Source organism: Biomphalaria glabrata, chromosome 5 (genome assembly GCF_947242115.1).
Source record: "Biomphalaria glabrata chromosome 5, xgBioGlab47.1, whole genome shotgun sequence".
Classification (NCBI taxonomy): Eukaryota; Metazoa; Mollusca; class Gastropoda; family Planorbidae; genus Biomphalaria; species Biomphalaria glabrata.
The window spans coordinates 5,917,591-5,942,761 of NC_074715.1; the positions used below are offsets into that span (position 1 = coordinate 5,917,591).

General features: G+C 33.8%; 2 protein-coding genes across 5 annotated transcripts; one reads left to right on the forward strand and one right to left on the reverse strand.

Annotated features, from left to right (window-relative positions):
- Positions 1-1,043: 1,043 nt before the first annotated feature.
- Positions 1,044-10,352, forward strand: LOC106061113 (iron-sulfur cluster assembly 1 homolog, mitochondrial-like). Of its 2 annotated transcripts, XM_056029586.1 has the most exons (4): positions 1,051-1,210; positions 4,576-4,629; positions 7,619-7,724; positions 9,320-10,352. In XM_056029586.1, exons 1-4 carry the CDS (start codon positions 1,127-1,129, stop codon positions 9,466-9,468), a joined length of 393 nt encoding a protein of 130 aa, XP_055885561.1. In that variant the 5' UTR covers positions 1,051-1,126; the 3' UTR covers positions 9,469-10,352. The 2 variants fall into 2 exon arrangements, with proteins under 2 accessions (XP_055885562.1, XP_055885561.1); XM_056029587.1 differs by lacking the exon at positions 4,576-4,629 and having other exon boundaries at positions 1,044-1,210.
- Positions 10,353-11,483: 1,131 nt separating this feature from the next.
- Positions 11,484-22,051, reverse strand: LOC106061112 (exosome complex component RRP40-like). Of its 3 annotated transcripts, none has more exons than XM_056029583.1 (5): positions 21,993-22,051; positions 18,074-18,290; positions 16,600-16,749; positions 15,332-15,483; positions 11,484-12,657 (listed from the first exon to the last, which is right to left on the reverse strand). In XM_056029583.1, exons 2-5 carry the CDS (start codon positions 18,260-18,262, stop codon positions 12,441-12,443), a joined length of 708 nt encoding a protein of 235 aa, XP_055885558.1. In that variant the 5' UTR covers positions 18,263-18,290; positions 21,993-22,051; the 3' UTR covers positions 11,484-12,440. The 3 variants fall into 3 exon arrangements, with proteins under 3 accessions (XP_055885558.1, XP_055885560.1, XP_055885559.1); XM_056029585.1 differs by lacking the exon at positions 21,993-22,051 and adding an exon at positions 21,891-21,913; XM_056029584.1 differs by lacking the exon at positions 21,993-22,051 and adding an exon at positions 21,863-21,885.
- Positions 22,052-25,171: the final 3,120 nt, after the last annotated feature.

Here is a 25,171-nt window from a genome sequence, read left to right on the forward strand (position 1 = left end):
GATGGTTAACAGATCTTAGTGAATGTAAAGTTAGATGTGAACCTGGCCTAACTAGTTCCCCTTTCAGACCTTGTGGTCTATAGGGCAGATGATGTAAAGTTCATCTGTTTTGTGGTCTACGGTTAACGAGGGTGTCATGTAGCCAGCACAACGACCAACCGCCTTTACTTTTCCCCAACTAATGACAGGTACCCATTAGAGCTGGGTAGACTCAGAGGCGCCCAAGGATTCCGAAGTTGAATATCCCAGTCTTCACCAGGATTCGAACCCGGGACCCTCGGTTCTGAAGACAAGTGCTTTTCCACTCAGCTACCGCGCCTCTCCAGGCCTAACTGAAGTCTTACAAATAATTTAATTGTTTTGAAAAGGCTCAATCTCTTATTCGAATCCTCAAAAAAAAAAAAAAAAAAAAATCCGCAAAAAAAATGTTCAAGAAAATAAACTTTATAAGATTACTATTTGTTTTAAGTTAGGTCTAACTTATAATGCATACTAATTAGCTTTTTCTCTTTAAAAAACTGCTTGCATAACTGATTTTAAAAATTAGATTTTTCGCTTTCAGGAAATAAAAAAGTAGCCGTTGCATCAGAACTTTGAATGATCTAAAATGAACTAAAATGTCGGATTTTCAATATCTTTTCTAGTTTACGAGATCTAAACGGGACAGACGGACAGACATTTCAACACAAAACAAATAGCGTCTTTTCCCCTTTCGGGGGCCGCTAAAAATAAACGAGAATTTTTTTTGAGGATACGAATCTGAGCCTACCGCACCGGGTGACGCCACTGGGTTAAACTAAGACGCATTTAGATAAGCTATGCAAAGATTGTCGTTGTTCTTTTAATCCTAATTCTTTCCATAAAATGCAGTTTGTTTGTTTTTTTAAATGGCTCTTTGAATAACTTTTGTACTGTTTAAACTTGACTCTTTTAGGATTTGAATGATGAGATTGTCGACCACTGACCTAGACAATAGACACAAATCTATGTGTAATATGAATATGATACTATATGTATAGGTCTGTGACTAAACTTTCAATGTCCTAGACCTTTCTAGGTCTAGATCTAAATATATCCTAACTATTATGACCGATAGGCTAGTCTTAGATCAAAAATATAAACAAACATGGCTAGTAGAACACTTGGACGATTAACTGTACGTGCAGTAAACTCTAAACGTCTGACTCCACAAAAAGCACCATTGGTTCTGGTAAAAAAAAACACACTAATCTACATCTTATAATGGCAATGGCTGCCAATGGTATTAGTTTACGTGACTAGAAACGCTAAATAAGGTTTCTCTGTCTTATATTTATATCAGCCAGAGACAGTAATCAGACCTCTACTGAACTGCTCTACATATCTAGAGTCTAGACTAGTAGAATCTAGACTAGCTAGATTACATTCATGATTCTCTTCATTCCCAATCTTTACTCTAGTTACAGTAGTCTAGTACTCTAGATTAGAATTAGATTAGACTATTAGACTGATTAGTCTAGGTTTTAAAATCGAGTAGACTCTACCATCTAGATTCTACGTCACTTCAACTTGACTTCAATTTCAAGATCAAGTTTCTAGGCCTAATCTAGAATAATCTAGATAGATCTAGATCACAGATGTCTAGATTTAGATTTATCTACTAATAGTACTAATACTATCATACACGTCTGTAGTAGTGTAGTCGACTCATATTCATAATACTCATAATAATAATAATAGCATAGTCTACATAGATAATCATTCATATATCATAATTATAATGATGACAAGTTGATAAGACTACAGTCAGAGTCACTACACTGTATTCTGTATTTGTATATATATATCTATTGTCTGATTAGTCCAGTGGCGTAGCTACCAATGTGCGGGTGGTGCGGACCGCACAGGGCACCATGTGGAGAGGGGCACCAAAATTCCCTCAGTGTGTATTAATTTCCTATTTCCATGAGCTTTTCAGTAAAAACGACTAATTGTATGGGCACGAACAAACTTAAACTACTGTATTTTAAACATGAACTATCGATTTATAAACTAGTCATGTCACTATTTTGTTTCATCTCCTTGACTATTTCTTCCATACAATGTAAGCTATAGAACAGTTTGAATCTAATTTACTACATTTATTTCGGACACACGGTACATGTTGTTACTACACTGATCAATGCTCTGTAATATAAAGAAGAAGAAGAAGATAGGCCAACCTTTTTTTACTTCATTGTTTAGTCCATTGGTTTAATCTAGATATTGAGTTTACAAATATATTTCTAATTTCTAGCTCTAAACAATCCTCTTAGTTTATTCATTTCTTTATGATTCTTTATAGTTTAATTTTGGAAATAATTCTATTGTAATGTCAATATTTTTAAATAAGCTAACCTTTGTTTTGTACAAGTTTTTTAAAACTAACTAGTTAATTGTAATACTGTAACGTAAAAAAAATGATGAACAGTGCTCAAGGCTGACTAGTCTGGCTGGCTCCTCAAAACCCTTTTAAGCTCAGACGGAGAAATCTGCATCTCTGGTTCTGTCCGGTCTGGGTAGACTATAAGGGCCCCATACTCAGATCTATCGGGGTCCCTCATTACCGACCCATCGGTATAACAGAAAATAGCTTCTGATGGGTAGGACTTTAGTGTAGCTGATGCCAAGTTTTGGAGTATGGCAGGTGTTAATCGCCTCTTGGTGGCTCCCTCTTGCCCTATAAGGGACATGTTTGTTTGTGGGGCCGGCATTCTCCTCCATGGAGGGCAAGTACTAATTCTTCTAATAGGAATTCTATCAGTGGAGAGCCCAGCTGATTTAGACAAATTGGCCACAATGTGGAGGAACGATAGCATTTTTATGCGGTTCCTCTCTCTCCACTGTTGCACTAAGATTGTGGTGGGTAGAATAGAGTTGCCCCTTTTGTAGCGCTCGTACGCCGTAAGTACCGCCCTCTTCCTCCATAAATGTAAAGGGGCCACGTTCGTTAAGATTTCAGCAACGTTTGTTGGGCTTGTCCGAAAGGTGCCTGTGATTGTACTCGGTCGAGTGATTCAAGGGCAGTTTTAATAGCATATACATGAACTGTATAGCTGTACTCAATTTGTGATCTGACTGCCCCTAAGTACATCATATATACTCTAGCTACGCCACTGGATTAGTCTGTGACTGTAGTGTGGAATAATCTAGTATATTATATTTATATTAAAATATATATATATTATATATAGATCTAGAGTCTAAACTTATATAATCCAATAAATATTATGTGACGTCATATTTTATATATTCTATAGATCTATATATTCTCTCTATATAAATAACATATTTCTATCTAGATCTAGTATTCTAAATCTCTAGACTTTAGCTAACATCTAGATTTCTAGATCTACTTGATCTAGATGATAGATCTATCAAATAATCAAGATTAGAATAATCTAGATCTATATATTATATTAAATATCTACATTACAAGTTATTACAGACTCATGTATTGGGGAGGGGGGCTACAATTTTAATAACTGTTCTCTTGCTTTAATTTTTATTAAATTTGAGAAGAAATTGGAAGATTTTAATGTTAACAATCACCCCAGCATTGCCTTCTATGGTGTAGTTGAGGTTAAAAATCGTGTCTTCAATGAAAATTTAAAGCAAACTACTGTCACAAGATTCCATGAGCACAGCCAAGGTGGGTTTTTTAAAACCTGCCTCCAGAGGATTTTGAGTTAACCCTCCTCTAGGCAGTTTTGGGGTTAAATCCTTCCTCTTCAATAAAAAAACCTATCGTCACCAAATGTCATCCTCAGTGCCAACCCAAAGCACCTCCCAAATCCCATTCAGCTTCCACATCCCAAGTCCTACCAGATACTCCAATCACTTAGAATCAACATCACAGGTCTCACCCAAATAGTCATTCTTCAAGGTACAGTGGAGGGAGCACAAAGAAAGGGTTGTCCTAAAAAAGCAGACTGGATAACATAAAAGAATGGACCTGACTCTCTCTTGATGTCCTGCTAAGAAGAGCTGCTGACTGGGAAAAGTGGAGGGATTTGGCTATAGATGCAAACTGTCACAGCATCCCTACTATGAAGTCAAAGGACAGATGAGAGATTTGAATCCATACCCACCTGTTTAAAATTTAATTTAGATTACTAGTCTCCTTTTTAGTTCTCTTTCATGACTGTTATATTCTGAAAGGGCATAGAGCCTACATTATGTATGTTAACAGTGCCATATAAATTAAATTGTTATAATTGAGCACTATTTTGGGTAATGATTTCTAGCCTTTAAAAACACTTACCATGTTCTTGCATCTGGAGTTTTTTTCCAGGGCTTTATAATAAAGAATCTTAGCCTAATAACGGTAGTTGAAATTTAATTATTCTACTAACCAGAAATAATGTTAAACTAGTCTTAGTATAAAAAAATGCACGTCATCGTAACATCTTTTCATTTATGAGGTACTAGTCTATAACAATTTTTTTTTTCTATTTTTTTTTTTTTTTTAAATTAACTTTTTTTTTTTAGTTTTCACTTTTGATGCTTGAATTATTTAACATTTCTTTTTTTTTTATATATATATATATTTTACAGACAAAAAGTGCTGTTTCAAAATTAAAACAGCTAATGGCTGACAGACCTGAGATGGTAATGAATTTTTAAAATTTAATGATAAGATCTTTAGTGTTTATAAATGGCTTATTTCTGTCAATTTATTCTCAAGAAATAGATTTCAGTGACAAGTACAATTACTAGGTAAAGCATTTGACTCCTATTTTGATCATTGTAAACATGAGCTAATAGTTATTCACTGGCACTGCCAGGTAAATTCTAATAGTGTCCACTATAATTTCTAATGATTTGGCAGATTTGTAACAATAGTCACCCAATTTGGCTAATATCACAAGAGGGAATAATGCAATTTATTTAAATTCCATTTTTTGTTCAGTCTGCTAGCATAGTTTTTCATTTATTTTTCTGCTTTTAAAACTATAATATCCAATTCAAGGAATTGTTTTGTGTGTAATTTCTATCCCTAATAACTTTATCTTGTATTTCAGTGACAATACCTCATTTTTATTATTACTTCTCACATGAGTGTAGCCAGCATTTTTTATTGGGGGGGGGGGTATTTTTTCTCTCTCTCCCCCACCCCCCGGCTCTTGCCAGGGCAAAGCTGGAGTGCAGAACCCTCTGAGGGGGTTTTAAACTCAAAACCCCCTTCCTTAGGCTCATAAAATTTGTTGACTATAGTTGGCTTTAGTTTTTATATTGAATATGGGGTTTTAAACTCAAAACCCACTGATGGGGGGTTTTAAAGTCAAAAACTCTTTGGAGGTGGTTTTAAACTTTAAACCTTCTGGATGGGGGTTTTAAATTCAAAACACCTCTAGGTGACTTGTTTGCTTTAGTTTTATATTAAAGAGTGTTTTTTTAACATCAAAAAACCCTTGGGTACACTGAGGTAAATGAAATTTAACATAATATAATATCACTTATAATAAACAAAATTAAAACCAATTAACAGTCCCAGATTTCCACCCTCCCCCCCCTGCTGGAGGGGGTTTCATTTCAGGGGAGGGTGGGTTGAACCCAAAACACACGCGCACACTCCTGGCTACGCCTATGACTTCTCAGCCTGTCTGTCAGGTCATAGATTTGATCATACCATTTTTTTCTTACTACCTAATACTAAATTTAATCTTAAAGTAAATATCATAAGGAGATGAGCAAACTTTAGCCCTTGTAACCTTGTGTGAATAAGTGTTTGCATGCCTTTTAAGCTTTGTTTTTATTGATTTTGTATTTTCTCTGTTACTGTGATAGTAATTGTTTTTGTTTTGTCTGATGCATAATGTTATTGTAATGTACTGATAAACCTAATAATCTTTGTTGCTGACATGTCGAATAAATGAGCTCATGAAAGGTGCAATGATTAGTTAATTGACAGAAGTGGGGATATTGAAAACTTTGTAGGTCTATAAATATGGACCATTTAGAAGAAGGATGATGGCATTTACACAGACTTGAAATATAGTGTTTGTTATAGTATACTAGCCTATTATTACAATTACTATGAGAGGTTTATTGGATTCTTTGTCATTATTCAGACTCATGGCTCAAGCTGACATACTAAACACTCTGCTAGTGAGGTACTTATGAAAAATAGAAGATTAAATAGTTATCTAGTGGGTTTGTTTTTCAACCTGAATTCAAACTCATGGCTCAAGCCTCTTCAAGCTGACATGCTGACCACTCTGCTAGTGAGGTGCTTATGGAAATAGAAAGTTGTATAGTTATCTTTTTTTTTTTTCCAAACTTACTTTAAACTGGTGACTTAGCATAAAGGTTTATTAAAAGAAATTTCTACAAATTAAATAAGAACATAAAACTAAAATGTTATTTAACCTTGGTTAGGACAATAATAGAATATGCATCCTCCGTTTGGGACACCTTAACTCAAGAAAACATTAAGAAACTAGAACAGACACAAGGGAGATCCATAACAAATATTCACATTTGAGTAACACCATTAGTAAAATCATTAAATTTAGATCCCCCTCAGGATAGAAAATTTATTTTAAAGTAGCAATTATACATAAAACTCTGAACCATAATCTTCAAGTACAAAAACAAAACCTAATAAAATACTTAGAAAGACACAAAGATAAAGGCATATTTCTTGTTTCATATGCTAGGACTAATTTGTACAAATACTCCCTCTTCCCAACTGCTATAAGACTATGGAATGGGTTGCCTGAGTCAGCCAGGAAAACCAGTCACCCAGCAGAGTTTGTCAGTGATTAACATAGGAATACGCATATGATGTAATCATCTTCTTTTTTTTTTTTTTTTTGAAGTAACGTATGTATGTGTTTCCTTTTATACTACTTTCACAAGTTTATCCTATATATTTTGAGACACATTTTATGGTACAGGGAGAACATACTGTTGTTTTATCTGAGGAATTCCAGCTCCTGTGGCATCAGTGTGGTGCCCTCAATGGAAACATACATTTGTGGAAGAAGATTGGTGAACAGCTAATAGAGAAACTGGTTACTCAGGGAGCCTGGAAACATTCAGTGCAATGGTATCTGATCACTTAGTGAGAATTAAACACACCATTCCACATGGAGGCTGTCATCAATGTTCCATAAGTGGTCTCTCCATCAGACCTGGTGGTCAAGTAATATGAATAAATTCCCTGTGGTGTGGCCTCCCATCTTTTTACATTATGATGTAATCATGCATCAAGGAACCTGCATGCAGGAATGGGGTGAAGACCTACATTACATGCCTATTTGTTGAGAGAAATGGTTGTGGCAGACTGCTCTTGTATCTTAAATGGACTTTTTGGAAGTTTTATTCGATTTGCAGCTTTTTCTAGTAAACAAGGCTGAAGATTAAATTCATTTCTGAGATGATATCTGAGCGAAACGTTAAATGTTTATTAATATATAATAAAAGAACCCAATAAAACTTTAAATATGATTAACTTCCTTTTGCTGGTATGTCACAGAAATAGTAATTTTTTTATAAAATATTTATATTTTGTTTTATAAAGTAAACTTAATGAGCGGTAAATTTGACCTAAATACCTAATTAGAACATCTTAAAAGGTTCTCTCTTATTTCAGAGTGGTGTATCAATTGGTGTAAAAACTAAAGGCTGCAATGGTTTAACATATACACTAGACTATGCAGAGAAGAAAGGTGCTTTTGATGAGGAGGTTGTACAGGATGGTATGTGAAGCATCTGAATAGACTTTCGTATAAAATATTAAGTTGTATGTCATTAATGTTTGAGCCTGAATGAAATTTTAATTACCAAACCATTGTGTCCAGAATGGCACTATGAAGGTTATTCCTAATATATCCATCATGTTGTGTCATATAAACCAAAATTGAGCCCCGAAATACTAACATTGCACCTTGCACTCCATCGATTGCTACCATGGCTTAATGACATGCTACTTGATAAAGACATTAATAAAAGGATTGCTAAGGAAATGAGGACCATGTCATGAGCTGTAGAAAACAAATCAGTGCTTACGTACTTAGGCTTAGGTCCTCCCGCGCCGTTTGGCTTTGGACAGCAAGCTGTCTCCATAAAGATCTGTCGTTGGCAATGTCTGAAGCCTCCTCCCACCTGGTGTCCACTGTTCTGAGTTCCTCCATGAAGGAAGGTGTGGTGCCAAGTAATACGAGGACGTCCCTGTTTGCGCTTTCCTTGTGTTGGCCTCTATGTCATCGCAACTCTTGGTATATGTAGTTTATTTTGTCGTAGAACATGTCCCTCAAACCTCATGCGACGCTCTGTCACAACCTCACTAAGTGTTCGACTCCCAGTTGGACAAAGGATTTCCTTGTTTGAGACCCGATCTGTATAACTGACTCCCAAAATTCGTCTCAGCCATTTTTGTTGAGCCACATTTAGCCTTTTCTCAATTTTGACAGATCAGTGCTATGTTTACTATTACAACCAAAGCCATAATCTATCAAACCCAGGGCCAGATGTTGAGTTGAATGTTGAGGCCCCGGGGCAGAATTTTTGTGGAGGCACCTACATTTTTTGAAAGCTTTTATAAAAATCATCTTTTTAACACTTATTAATAATCATACTGATATCTAATATCAAACTTAATTTAGAAGAAAAAAGTATTTGTAAATTTTATCTAATTTTCCCACTTAAAAAAAAAGTTACAATTATTTAATATGTAATTCTAGTAAAAATTAAAAAAAAAAATAATTTGCAGGTTGTTGAGTTTTTGGAGAGTAAAACCATGGGGGACACACTGCCATAGATCTGAAACTGCATTTACATATTGCTAGCATGCTAAAAGTGAAAACATCTTAACCACCAAAAAGTTGTCTCTAAAGACAATGGATGTGCATCATGCGCCTTCGTTAATGACTAATTGCATTCTGAAAAAAAAGTTCTGAATAAAATTGCCATCAAAGTCTTGTGAAACAAAGGGTGCCAGAACATAAAAACAGTTATGAACAGTAGACATTTTGGCTGGCTTGTTGAGATTTATATTTATTTATATTGACTTTGATTGTTGTGGCTAAAAGAATTTAGATCTTTAGATGGTAAATGTAGAGAAAATATCAGAAGCAGGTTAGTTGGTCAAGTTGAAGTCCACACTCAAAAACTTTTCTTTATTCCCAATTTCACATAATGCTTTGGTTTTTAGATTTTAAAAGTAATTCTGGATTTCTGTCAATGTTAAAAATAATTAATTCTAGAATTTTATAGGGTGGATTTTTTGTTTGTTTGTTTGAATTTTTATTTTTAAAGTAATTCTAAAATTATGTCTTCCATCTTTTGTATTTAGGTGTAAGAGTTTATATTGATGCTAAAGCACAATTAACACTACTTGGTAGTGAAATGGATTATATGGAGGACAAGTTAACTGCTGAGTTTGTTTTCAACAATCCTAATATAAAAGGGACATGTGGTTGCGGAGAAAGTTTTAATGTATGAATAGTTATTTAGGTCTATATATGTTTAATACCTTACAAAAATATACTTTTAAATCATAATGAATAATTGGAAATTGTCATGAGATTATTTATTAATTTTTTTCCAATTTGTTTATTATATATTGGTAGTGTATTTTGTTTCATAAAACAGTATTTATTATAAAGAATACTTAGTGTGTTACAGAGAGCTAGTTCTGGTAAAGTTTACTATTAAGTATACTTTTTTGTTATAAATATTTACTGTAAAATATACTAAGAGTCAATAACTTAGTTGACCTGACATATATAAAGAAATAATAATTTATGTCAATTATATTGGACCCATTAAAAGTCAATATTGTCCAATCTAAGTAGAGATAAACCAATTATTGGAATAGGATACATTTTTTTTTTTTTTTTTTTTTTAGAAAATGTATAAGAAAGTGCAAGTCAACTTTTGTTTTTTTATTATATTGCAACACGCTGCTAGTATTGGAATCAATTATTGATAGTAAAAAAAAATATCTACATCTTTAAACAAAAATTATTTTTCTGTTATCAATTGAAATATGGCAATAATAGAAGACATTGATGTACTAAGCTTTTGAAAGAGTGTCAAAAGGTGTGTTGTTAAAGTTGCACTTGCCAATTTAAAGCCCTTTAGTGTTTTTACTTTTAGCCATGTATTTACACTCCTCCACAAAGCATTCATTGCTGAGAATAGATATCCTTTCAGTAAAATAATGTTAATCAACCTTTGGATACTGGTACCTAATCTTACCTTGGAAGTTCTTACTCTTTACTTTGTTGCAGTGGTCTTAACTTTTTTTGTAGATACCGGTATCTATATCAATATCCTTGTTGTATCTGTTACTTATTCGCATACAATAAACCAGTAAGAATATATGATGTCTGACTAAACATTTTTTTAATATATATTATATATATATATAATATATATTATTGTCTATTTGTACATAAAATGTAAATAGATCTTAAGTACTGGTAATAAACCTCATTTCAACCATGTGTTACAAAGTTATTTATTTATAGTGACCAATCACAAAATTTTGATAATTTTATTTACAGGCTTGATAAATGTATTTTGACTATATGACATGTTGAGTTAATGGAACAAAGAAAATGAAATTGATGAAAGCAACAATGATCTCTAGAACAACTTACAAATAATGTGCAATTTTAAGAGAAATTTATAATGACTTAAACAGGAAAGAGCAGATTTTCACTGATAATAAGGAATGGATTCACTATCTGTATCGACACCCAGCTTTCAACATATGAGCATGATGTATTTAATGAACTCTGAGGCACTTTACATCTGGAGAGACTATCTTTTGCTGCAGCAGTTTTACAACTTTTCCTCCAACTACGGGGGCTACAAAACTGGATTTTCTGTTAGGGTTTCCTCCCTTAGCCTTGGCTACAAGGGCATACACAAGGTGGCTGCAGTAGTTTGTCAGTGCAGTGATCTTATCACTGCCCCTCCACCTTCAAAACTGAATTATCTGTTAGGGTTTACTCTCCAACCCGAGATCCTTTTTAGGACTCACACAATGCACTGCAGCTATTAACAGTTATAGCTAGAGGTTATGTTTGTGGGTATCAGGGCATGAACACACACCAAAGGGCCATGATAACTTCAAACCAAATCCAAGACCCTTGCAAATAGCATAGGCTTCCGAAATTGCCACATAAGTGTACAAGATGAATGTGGTGATCACTTGTTATAAAGGTAAATAAATGAAGGTAATAAAGTTAAAATTTATTTGTTTTTGTAGTTTGGTTACAAGCTGAAATATTTAGTGTTTCATGACTAAATGTACAGCTTTGGCAATTCATATCAAATATGTAGATTATTAATACGATTTTATAACATTAGAGAAAATATGGTTTACATTTGGGGGGGGGGGGGTGCCGCATAGTGGCCAATTGTAAAAAGGCGTCGCTGAACTGAAAAGGGTGAGAACCGCTGATGTATGCTATATATCTTCACACAGCAAGATTTCTTTAAAAAAAAAAAAAAAACACTAATCTACAGCAAAATCCCAAGTACAATGCTTCTGTCTCAGCAGAAAACAGAGAAGGGGCATGTTATACGCATCTTTAAAGAAAGAGGTGAGGTCTTTCTAAATGTACTCAACATTTTTTTTCATACATAATATTAACTGTTATTTATTATATTAGCTTAATTTGCTAGTTGTTTTTTTTTTATATTTTTTTTTATATAAATTTGTTGGAAAACAGAAAAAAAAGAGTACTTGTAGAGGTAATTTTAAACAATACAAAATCCATCATTACCATAAAAAATTACCAAAAGCCTTTAAAATTATAGAAAAAAATTGTGCATACAATACATTTTTGACTGAACTATCTATTTAAAAATAAATATGTAAATATTTGTACATTTTCAACCCAAATTCTAAGAATTTTCTGCCAAATGGCACCATTAGTAAGCTATATGTATAATAATACTGCCAGGTACACCGTTTTTTACTGGAAGATGCTGAAATATTAAGCAAAACTCATTTCAAGGCATCCAGAAAAAAAACAACAACTTTTCACTTTATTCAGATGACATTCTGTTGACTAAATATCTTAAATGCAAGAGTTGTTTAAAACACCTACAGATAACACACAAATGAAGGTGTTAAATCAGTTACCATTTCCTAGACTGGCTGTCAGCTAGGCTGATAAGCCCAGTCTGTCCATTTAGATAAGTTTTAATTATACATAAAATGAAGATGTGACATAGATTGTAAATAAGGCATTTATATATGTTAATCAAAATTTTTTAATCATACAAATTCAGGTACCCAATAATGTTTTTATGAGAGATAAACTACAATAAATGATTTTTATACAGGTGTCAGAATAGGAAAAATATTTGCTTAAAGAAAGTCATTTAGCCATACCCAGAAATGACAAAATATTTTAGCAAGTAAAAGAAAAATCTAACAGATTTAATTTAAAAAATCAATCCATTTTAGAAGCAACTTTACACAGCTTTTTGCACATCGTCTCAATTTGTACATTGTTCATATGTTCCGAAGCAAGGATTGCATTGGCCATAGTTATTGTCTGTATGTCACTTTGGGCTCGAACCCAAATTCTTCCATTCATACCAATAGCAGTCTCAAATTCAAATGTTTTTCCAAGAGTTTTTTGTAAAACACAATTAGGGTTTAGCAACCTGAAAAAAACAACATTTCAATCAGTCTAAGAACATTAAAAGATAAAGAGCATGACACTCATTTGGTTAGTGCTCAGCTTTTAAATAAAGTTCTTGAGCTTCAATTCCTGTAAGATATGTGATTTTTACTTGAAATAAATAAAAGCTGAGTACACTCAGTTCTAATGGGTAAATGTGCTGTCAGATGTCATTATTATTAAATTTTGGTCAAAGAAACAGATTAACATAATGGACCTCAATGTAGCATATCCAGATAGTTCATTTTATTTAATTAAAAAAAAAGTTAAAGTGAAGTGCCCTTGTATTTTGAGGAGCAGATCATGTAAAGCTCATTCTTTTCAATAACTGACAATCATTAAAGGTGTCATGTTACCAGACTTCTAGAAAAGCTATTCTTTTGGCCTCAAATGTGTGTCCGATGGCCTTTGTGAGAGCTCTCCGACTGTCTCTGAGGCCAACTGCTGTCTTCTATGCCAATGAGGGCAAAATGGTGTATGAGTAAATTTTGAGAACACTGTTATGTCGTCCTCTTTTAAGCTCACCAAAAAAAAAATCTTGGCATGCGATCATCTCCCAGAAGATGTTAAGAAAATTCAAATAGATCCCTGGCGGAGAACAGCTTTATCTACATCAGATGTGAAAAATGTCACAACTGGGTTTGCATGGCCATGTGAAACACTGCACTCATCCTTAATCTTCACCATATAGGGTATTGGTAAAGAGTGGACACAGGATAATTGATGGTAATGCAGATTTATCACATTGAGTTCATGCAAATTTTCTGAAACGCATTAACATTTGCATGAATATTGAAGATGTTAAATAGTAACAATAAAGCTCAACTTTAATTACATTTAAAAAAAATATCCAATTATCCCATGTATGTGAAGCTCAAACTCCAAACATTCACCGGAATTTAATGTCATGACCTGTATTTTACCACTCAGCCACCAGCCCCCATAATGGATCTAATCATAAAGCTTTTTTCTTGGTTTGTAATTAAATATTTATAAATAATATTGTAGTATCCAAAAGAATATTATATATTTTACAATATTTGAATTTTAAATTTCTAAAAAGAAATATATAACCATGGGCCAGAGAAACAGATGACCTTTACATTATCTGCCCTAAATCGCAAGGTCTGAAAGGGGAACTTATATAACTTATAGACGAATGACGTAGCAGAATAGGTAAGAAGAAGAACAATACGGCGATAGATTAGAAGAAGGTTGATTAGTATTATAGATACATAAGTAATGATGGATAAGAAGACAAGACAGACATCCCAAGTGTTAATAAACACAGCATTTACAGTAATAGAAAGTCTTGATCAAGTTTATATTGTTAAAAGTAATGTCATTTGGCTAATGAAGAACAGTTAATGAAATAGCAGTGAAACTGCACAAGATAATAGCCATAACTTGAAAGGAAGTTGATAACTGTCTGGCCTGCCTACAAAAATCAATGTCTACCAGGCGGTGGTTCTCTCAACCTTTCTATATGGATCTGAGACATGGATACTATACAGAAAGCAACTAAGACAAACACTTTCACCAAAGATGCTTGCGCTCCATCATAAGACATACCGCACTACAAACAGCAATGTCCTTGCAAACACCAGTATGACAGTATAGAGGGACTTCTTATGAACCAACAGCAGGGCATGTATCCCATATAGGAGACAAACGTATGCCAAAGGCAGTCTTTTTTGGCGACCTAAAAGGTGTTCGTAACAGAGGAGCCCCCCCCCCCTCCCCCACGGAAATGCTTAAAAGACCAGCTAAGGCGCCAACTTGCCTTAGATGACATAGAAGAATGCCCCTGGTTACATGTGGCCTCAGAACGAGACAGCTGGAGGTTACTCACAAAGGCCGCAGGATAAACATTTGAGACCAAAACAAAATCTGCTGCTGAGGACAGATGCAGACGGCAAAAAGAAATTCTAAGTCGACCACCACCTGGGGACAATGATTATGCTTACCCTGAGTGTGGCAAAATATGTAGGTCACAACTGGGGCTGCAGAGCCACAGGAAATACTGCATTCCTAACTAATCTTCGGACTCGAAGACAAGCCTTATTATTATAATTTTTTACTACCAATAATTTTTTTTAGCAATACAGAAAACCAGGGATACTTTTTTTTTTTTTTTCAAAATTTGAGACTTATTTGACTTATTGCTGAGACTAGCTCTAGCAGTCACTGTAAGAAAGAAGGATGCAATGCTATTGGTTACATCTAGATTTTCAAATATTTTTTTTCAAATTTACTTTCAAATTATTGAGTGGAGTGACTTAGTCGCCAGTTAAAAAAGCAAAATCTCTTAAAAAATATTTTTTTTCTGAGAAGAATTTGGTACCTAATTTATAAAACAAATGTTTCTAAGCAAAATAGTATAATGTTTACTATTACTATTGTAGGAGCTATATAAGGTAACCTAAAAATAACATAAGAAAATAAAAAGATTAGGAGAGATCTTGTAATAAGTAGACAAATTAAACAATGTCAAGAATGTTATATGGAAAGATCATTGCTATCATTTAAAGATTTAAAGTTAATGAAATTTGATTTTACATATCTATAAATAATTTTATACATAGCTTATCTCTATATTCTTTTAACCAGAATCACCAAAATATCTATATGCTAATCCGTACTACAAAATAACTTACTTTCGCACTAAATGTAGAGAAGACTGAAACAAAAAACCACCACTTCGTATTACACCTAACCCATTACTATGACCATCACTGTCAATACAAACTAGCTCTGCCTCCATATCTTTGTTGGCAACTAATACATTGGCATAGACTATGTCTCCTATCTGAAACAAAACAAAATGTTTTATTTACACAGTTTGTTAAAATCGTCTTTATAAAATCATTACTGACTAATGTAGAGGTCTGCTAATAAGTTCAACAATTCATTGGCCTGTTTGATTACTTGGACATGTGATTGCTTTCAATATTTTGATATAAATATATTTTCCCATGTTTAGTGCTATTCAATAGAAGTATTTCTACATATATTTACATATATACATTTATATAGATATTGTCTGGTTGTTACTAGAGGTGTTAAGAATGGGATGCCTTGAGTTCTTTTGTATTTTCATACAGAACAAAAACATGCAAATATTTTAATGACACCAGATATTGACATGTATTAAAAATATACACATAAATGTAGTCAAATATAGAATTTATAAAGATAAAAGATTACTTGTTCTCCCCCCCCCCCTTTTTTTTTCTGAGCCGTGCTCTCTAACACTGCCAAAGTTAAGTGGGGTAACTCTAGTCCGACTTGCAGAAATAAAAGAGTTATCTTTCCATGAGTTTTTCTTGGTGCCCAGCATGGTTGGGCCATGAAGATAATTATAAATATAGATATTTTCACATTTGCATTACACTAGACCTTATTGTAATTTCATTATCCTCACTGCATAACCAACCAATCGCTAACTTCTTTTCATTGCCACCTCGGAAACACACACACTCCCGTAGCATAATTTTGGCCCATGAATTATAGTATGTTAAGTTGAACTAGAACAGCCAGCACACACAAACACACACTAAGAATTACACAAACACACACTAAGAATTCTAGTATCACTTTTCTCACTCTCCTCTGGTCACCACCCCTAAAAATAAAATTCTACATACAATCAGTGACTTTTCTTCGACTTCTTAATTCAATATTAAAGCATTTCATAAGCTCTACATTTCTTTTCAGTCAGATTTCTTTTTTGTTATCACTCTCATGTTGTAACACTCTCACTCAAGAATTTTATTACCTTTTTTTTTAACTAGTACAGACTTAAAAAAACTATAAAGACATACTAAAATAAAACAAATAAATAATAGTAAAGTTGAACATATGATACTACAGACATAACGTTTGCAAAAATAACACAAAAGAAAATATGTGTTAATTTACTAACCTTGACATCAGGTCGATTTCTTTTCGTGGCCCCTTCAAATGATAAATAAGACAAACTAGCTTGTTCACTGCTACCAATATCAACACGAAAAATATCCCCCACTTTTTGTGTCACTATACCAACTACCAGATCTCCTTTGTTAGCAACATACTGAAACAATAAGAAACATAATTTCATAATATTTTAAATATTTTCATAGTGTAGAGAATACAATAATATTTGCTATCTGTCTGTAATATGTGTTAATAAAGTATATATAATATACATATATATATATATATATATATATATATATATATATATATATATATATATATTATATATATATAATACAATTTGTTACATATAAAAGTGGATGTTAATTGCAAGTATTTTATAATCTACAATTGTGGGGAAATAACATGAAAAAAAGTTGACATGCAGCTTATTCATAAATGGAAATCTATCTGCCAACAATGAGGATGAGAAAAGTATATATATAGTAATAATAAGAGCCTCCTACACTCTCCTTTAAAATTAGACTAAAAAAAAACAAAACAGGAATATAAATTACCATCTAACAACAAGCTAGCTGAACAATTTAAATGAGCCCTTACATAACTTGGATTAGGCTTGATTGTGTGTTGCTCTAGCAATTAAATTTTTTTTTGGAAATAATAGCAACAAAAGTTATAGTGTATTAATCTCCTGCATGTACTTTTAATGTAAACAAATTAAACATGTGACGAAAATATAATATTAACAGTATGTTACCACCCAGTGAATGTCAGTGAACAATTTTTCTTGAACCAACTGGCAGTGAGAAATATGTCAGGTGAACAAATTGTTGTGAATGATTTGTTGGTGAACGAAATGTCAGTGAAATATTTTTGGTGTTTTAAGTAATAATAGAATAAATTTTTTTTATTAATTATCATCCACTGAACGATGGATAGTGATTAAGACTGAATGAATGAATTAGTGGTCAGGACCAAGAATTTTATATTGTAGATAATATATATATTATATGATAAAGTGGTTTGACAAAAGTATCCAAAGTACCAAAAAAAACACACACAATTACACTAATCTAAGACTATTCCTGGTGGAACATACCAAGAAAAGAAGATTTTCAGTAAAGAAAAAACTGCAAAAACTGAGAAAAATTTAAATATTTAAGAAATTGAAATGTGTTAAAAATTTTAAGTGTAAAGTTTTATTATAAATTTGTAAAAGTTGAGAAAATGAAATTAAAAAATCAATTAAAAAAAAAAAAAAAAAAAACAATGGTGAGAAGATATGTCTCTGTGGCCAACAATTAATAAGCATGTCTTTTGATCAGTTAAAGTCATCTTTCATTTGAAACTAAAAGTTCAATAGTAAAATTTTAATTAATAATTTAGTTAAATTTAATGACAAGTCTCTAAATACATGTATAAATAAGTTTTTACATGTAAAATATAATAATAAAAAACAAAAGAAAACAAAAACTAACCCTTTTCTGGTGAGAATCAATCCAATAGGTTGCAGGTTCACGATACCGAAGTATTCCAGGCTTTATTATTTTTATCATTCCTTCAAATTCTGCCAATCCAGGACCTACAACTATTTTTTTGTTGCTTTCCAATGGTGACATATCAAACTCATCCCCTGGCAAAGTAACTTGTCCAACGCACACTTTCATTTTGAAATGTTATATCATTTGTTGATGTCTTTAAAAAAAAAATCAAAAAGTTAAATGCTAACTAGTCTGCATAAAATTTTTATGACATAGTGACATTTGTCAAAACAATATTTGTTAGTATTGATTATAATACATCACAAGAGCATAGACAAAACTTTCAACTTTTACATAAGTTATGCTTATGAGTCAATAAAACCATGCTGCTGCAGATTTTTCAGTAAGGTTAAGTTTAATATATTTGCCACAAATAAAAGATACATAAAGTAAATTAATCATAACAAAGATGATAAGGCTATTAATGCTACTAACGAATCTGCATAGGCTGCCACTTTTTTTTTTTAATTTAACAATAAACAGAAGTCAAGTTTCAGAGGTCAACCAATAAAATCTACTCAGCCCCAAAAATCAACCCTAGATGTGGTAGACCACTTTACGTATATCAGGAAGTATTCAATGATGCATCACTTTCAAGAAAGTTGATAACTGTCTTGCTAAGGCAAGTAGTGCCTCCAAGCATGAATTGCTCCAGCTGGCTACAAAAATCATTTTCTACCAAGCAGTGGTTCTTAACACATTTTCAACACGTTTTTATATGGCTCCGAGACCTGGGTGCTCTTATCCCATGGGTGACGACCACATGCCAAAAGTGATCTTTACTGGCGAGATTAAAGGAGGAGGGCATAATATTCTTAAGTATAAAAATTGACATTGTACAAAGTCTTTTTCCATTGGTAGTTACTTTAGAAAAAATTACTTTTTTTGTCCTTTGATAATAGACGTTACAGAATGAGAATGAGAATGATTTAAAAATTTCTTTGTTGCAGAATAAATATTTTTGATAGTTTTAATTAGTCATGTATAACACAAGGTTATGCTGGTGAAAATTTGTGCACATCATGACATAATTGAAAAGCACTATGTTTATAGAATTCTAAATGCTGCTGGTAAAATCATTGGCAAAAAACAAACCCAATTTGGGCAGTTGTTTGAGACAAACATCTATAAAAAAGCTAACAAGATCCTCGAAATAAAGAATCACCATTTGTGTCAGGATTTTAAGAACAATCTGATATAAACTTTGTCACATGTAAATTATGAGTGAGTCTGGTATGAATGTACACTTTGGTTTCTTATAGTTATAATGTTTTTTGTTTGGTGTAATGCACAAATTGTAAGACAAATTTCCATACGGACAATAAAGATTATTATTATAATTAATAATATATTATATGCCATTGTGGCTGAGTGGTAAAGCGCTTGGATTCCGATTCTATGAGGAAAATATTTTAGCTGGTAAATGGATACCAAGATAATTTCGGTGAAAAAGCAATAATTTGTGTATAATATGCTTGAGGACAAATTTCATCATACTTTACGAATCTGTCGGATTTACCGTTGGCAATTGCAACAAGTCTATTCACTCTCAAATTTGAAGATATGTTATGGAAAAAGTCTATATTGAATTCATTAAAAGCGATCAAGCAATAAAAAATTATTTCTCTTCAATATCAGTTACAAAGAAGGTGTTTTCAGTCATATAGATCTATTCCATTTTGTCAGTGTGTGCCTTTTTCTTCCCGTTCCAATTTAAATTTTGTGAAACATGGTTCTCCAGCCTGTTAGTCTAAATACAGAAATGAGAAATAGTGACTTGCAAAGATTGCCAAGAGAATTCCTGACCTGATCATATGCATGACTAAAAGTATGACGCATAAGACGTAATTAATAATCTTCTTTTTTGAAGTAACATTTGTATTATATAAAATAATAAGATCATTATGCCTGATGAAAGAAAAAAGCTCTTGATACCTTCACATCAACATTGGCTAGTTTGCAATGATTATGGCAAAACTAGATCTAGATTCTATGTATAGATCTAGAATCTAGATCTATATGATTTAGCTTAGAATAGATCTATATCTAGTTCTAGGTACTTTGACATCCTTACTCTAATGACCTATAAGCTGCTAGACTAGCTGCTATATAGTTTTGAAACAGCATGGCTAGACTTCCAAACCCATGGTGTTAGTTGATTGATTGTGTTGTTTTTACATTTGCTTCATTTTTTAAAAACCTTTGTGATGTACTCTTGAAAGAGGAATCCTAAGCTTTTGAATGATACCACATTGTGAACAAATGAAAGTCGTGTTTATTTAGAAAATTTACAATAAAGTCATAGGTAAGAATGATTTTGCATTTACTATCATTTTTAAGCAAGCTTGGTATTTTTTAAAATTGTATTTAGACCTAGATTTATGCTTAAAGTTTGTTATATAAATTTAGTTATTTTTTAATGAAATTTTGTCCTCCAAAATTAAAAAAACTTACCATAACATCCTTACCCTTATCAGTTATAAATGATGCCAAATTAGGCTATTTTTTTAAATGGGCAAGTGGAAAAATTATAACTACCACCTTATAACAATCTATGACTATAGTAAATATATATATATAGTACATAAAATTCTATTATAGAGTAGTGTTAGAAATCTTTTTATTTCTTTACTTAAGTACACAAAATATAAAATTTAAGGAAATTAGCTTATAATATTAAGGCAATATTGGGCCTAGATCCTGATGATGTTAAATGAAGTCACTCTATGATGCAGCGACATGTGGCGCCAGACATTAGCGATTCTTGTTGATAATATGAAGTATAATACATGATTTATGCATTGTTTAATGGCTTATCTTTGATCAACCTAGTGGAGAGAATGCTATCAAGGTGTTATTTTACATTATATTTATAAATATTACAAAGCTGAGAAAGTTTCTACCGAACAGCATTCTAGAAAAAGGATCGAAGTCAATTTACAAACAATTGGATTAGCTGTGAATGAATGTTAACTGCATGTGAGATGAAACAATCAAATTAAAAATCATATTATAAAATAATGGGTTAGATGTGTTCCAAATTTTAAACTTCTATCTAGATTCTGGTTATAAAGTTATGATGAGATAAAGACGAAAAATTCCTTTTTTTCGATCACAGCTTTTTGGACATTTTCTATCTAATAGTCTATTTAAGTATTATGAGTGTATAGTCTAGATCTAGCCCATTTTTCTACACATAAAACTGTAACTTTGCTCCATAACATCTAAAAGATAAAGTCAAAAGTTGGTATCATAAATTGTAAACCTCTCAGCAAGCTCTACATAACTAGATTATAGATAGTTTCTGTTGTTATCATATATATATATTATATTTTGAATTTTATGTCAAAGTACCTAGAGTCCTAGTCGACCTAGAATGCCTAGACTAGACTCTAGACATAGATCTAGAATCTACAAGTCGTAACAAGTTCACTATTTTTTCTTTCTCACTTTCTGCTCATAACTCATAATATTTAAATTACTTAGATTTATGATTTATTATTTTAAATTACTTATGATACTATTTTAAATAGATATTATATAGATCTAGTATATAATACTATAATTATAATAGTATACAGTATACATTATGATTATCATTTATTGATATGGATGGAATATGAATTGAATATGGTAATGCCCGGCGGGAGTCATTAGTAAGTATTACTGTTACAATTTAGTAATGGTTTATGCAAAATTTAGTGCCGGTAATCTAAAAGTACTAACTTAGACGACTTAGTCTTAGTGTTTTTACCGATTTGGCAGTAAAAAAGAAAACGTTTATATATATATAGAATTCTAGATGTAATGCCTTAGCGATTAATCTAGAATCTAGATCTACCAGATGATACCAGACCTAGAATTTATGTGCGCTGCCATTTTGTTGTAAATGTTGTTGCCAACTTTTTATTATTTATTTTTTTTAGAACATTTTAAGCGGCCCCTTACTTGGTTTGTGTAAAATAAGCGCAACTCAGATCTCATAAACTATACTTAGACTTATAATAGGTCCTCCCGCGCCGTTCGGCGCATTGTGCGGCAAGCTGTCTCCATAAAGATCTGTCATTGGCAATACCTGAAGCCTCCTCCCACCTGGTGTCCACTGTTTTGAGGTCCTCCATGAAGGTGTGTCGCCAAGTAGGCCTAATATGAGGACGTCCCTGTTTGCGCTTTCCTCGTATTGGCTTCCATGTTATCGCAACTCTTGGTGTGCGTAATTCATTTTGACGTAGAACGTGTCCCGCAAACCTCATGCGACGCTCTGTTACAACCTCACTAAGTGTTTGACTTCCAGTTCGGCATAGGATTTCCTTGTTTGAGACCCGATCAACATCTGTGATGGCTGCCTGGTCGTGCGGTTTGCGCGCTGGACTGTCGTTCGGATTTATCGACGGTCGAGGGTTCAAACCCTGCCCGCTCCCATCCCCCGTCGTCCTGCGGGAGGTTTGGACTAGGAAGTAAACTATCTTCAACTCTGAAGGAACATCCGAATTATGTAAAACAAACAAAACAACTGACTCCCCAAATCCGTTCTCAATTTTGACAGATAACTTCCATCATACTTCCATGTCTCACATGCATATGTAGCAGTCGGAATGACGATTGTGTTGAGAATGTGTATTTTGTCTCGAGTCCAATGGCTTGGCTAGTCCAAATAGGCTGCAGCCTTTGGAAAATGCTCCATGCCTTTCCTATTCGGCACGCTACATCATGGTAGGCATCTCCATCATTTGTTATGATGCTGCCAAGGTACGTGAACTTGTCCAGCTCTTCAAGCTTTGACTCGCCAAGTCTGACGGGGGCACCCTAGAAGAGAACTAAAAAATAGTATTTCAACATGCGTTGTCTTGCAACGGCTATTTTTATTTTTTTTGTTTACTAAAAGTAAACCGTCTTTTTCATAAAATACACCACTTCTAAAGCAATACATAAATGTAAGGGAGGCTACTTCTTCTTCTTCATCGTTCTCATTGTTATGTTGGAGTGTTCACATGACTAGACCAATACATGAGATCAACTGCGCAGTGGTTTCCAAATCTGGGAGCTCTCCATATAGTTTTCTTTCTATTGGGGTGATTTGGGGCCAATGTCTTATACGGGCCTCTTGGTAGAGAGAGCAGTTTTGGAGGACGTGGTCGGCATTTTCTGGTGATACTCCACATGGGCAGGTTTCACTGGGAGGCTACGATAATGATATGCTAACAAAGAAAGAATGTTTGCCTATTTTCCGTATCACTTATTATATATACATTATATAGCTGTAAAATGTACACGAAATGTACATATATATATATATATCAACCCCCTCCCCTTCCGAAATGAAATCCGTCGGAGTTTAGTGACCTTTTGCTTTAATTTTGCGTATTTTAGGTGAAATTTTAAACCATCACTTGCCCTAGCACAGCGAAGGGGATTTTGAGTTTAAAAAACCCCTACCAGGGGGGTTTGAGTTGGAAACCCCCTACCTGGGGGTTTAGAGGGGTTTTGAGTTTAAAACCCCTTAACAGGGGGTTTTGAGTTTGAAAACCCCTACCAGGGGGTTTTAAGTTTAAATATACTAGAGATGGGAATCGAACCTAACTTTTAAAGTTCGGGTTCGCTTAATACGGTGAGGTCAAGTCGGGTTCGGTGTTATGAAATTAGGTAATAGCAAAAACTAGGTAGGCCTACGTGTAATAATGTTTAATTCAATTATTAATTAGATAAACAGCGATGTGAAATCTTATTCGGCCGGTGAGCCATTTTAATTTCCAACACAACAGAAAAGATACAAATAATTAAAGCACTTTTATTACAAATACCCATGGATAACATTTTTAACGGTTAACGAGGGTGTCATGTAATCCTCACAACGACCAATTTAACCGTCTTTACTTTCCCCACCTAACGTCTAGTAGGCTACCCATGTATTAGAGCTCGGTGGACCCAGAGGTTACCTTAAGATCCCGAAATAAAAAATCTCAGTCTTCACCAGGATTCAAATCTGGAACCCGTGGGATCGCAAGCCAAGCGCTTTATCAATCAGCCACCGCAAATTTGATTTTGATTTTAGGCACATCGGCACAATTTAGGCCATGTCGTGCCTGCAGTCCCTTAAGGACTACTCTCTCTCTCTCTACACAACAAGGGCCAAATTCTATACAGTCAAATCATTAAAATCAAGGTCTATTCACAGTTAAAATAGTAAAGGTAGTAAACATTTAATAATTTGGTAAAAATCTAATGTAAATAGTACATGTTCACAAATTCATAAATCAGATCTTCGTAGACAACCCCACTTCCCGGATAAAGCCCAGTACCTTCCCAGGGTCGACATTATCGAATAGTGTTTTTAAGTTAGTGGCTCTAAAATATTTCTCCCTGACATCCTGGTATCTGGGGCAATCAACGAGGATATGTTCCACGGTGAGGCGAGAGTCACAGTACTCACAAAGTGGGGGCTCATCTCTCTTCAGCACAAAAGAGTGCGTGATGTAGGTGTGGCCAATCCTAAGTCTGGACATGGTCGCGCTACCACGCCTTGTCAGGCACTTAGATGTGGGCCGCCACCTGACATCCGCCACAATCTGCCTGAGTTTATTGTGAGTCTCAGCCTCTCATCGGTTCTGCCACTCTCGATAGGTGGCAGAGGCAATACTTTGTCTCAGGTCCGAGTAGGGAATTTGGGTTCCTGACACCGCATGATTTAGGCCTCTCTTTGCTTCTCTGTCTGCGGCTTCGTTTTCCTCAATGCCAACATGGGAGGGGACCCAGATGAAAGTGACATCCCTACGGTCGGCTGTTATTTGGTCCAACAGCTTCAGGCTCTTATGTACCAATGGGATGCCAGTCTTCATCCGCCCCAAAGCTTGCAATGCAGATTTGGAGTCGGAGCAGATTATAAATTTACTCCTTTCTGATGCTTTTACGGCCATAAGTGCAAGCAATATTGCGTGCAATTCGGCCGTAAAGATGGAGCAGCCATCGGGGAGTCTACGGGAGATTGTTTTGTTCCGAAAGGAGCAGGCACACGCGACCGTTCCCTCCATTTTGGAT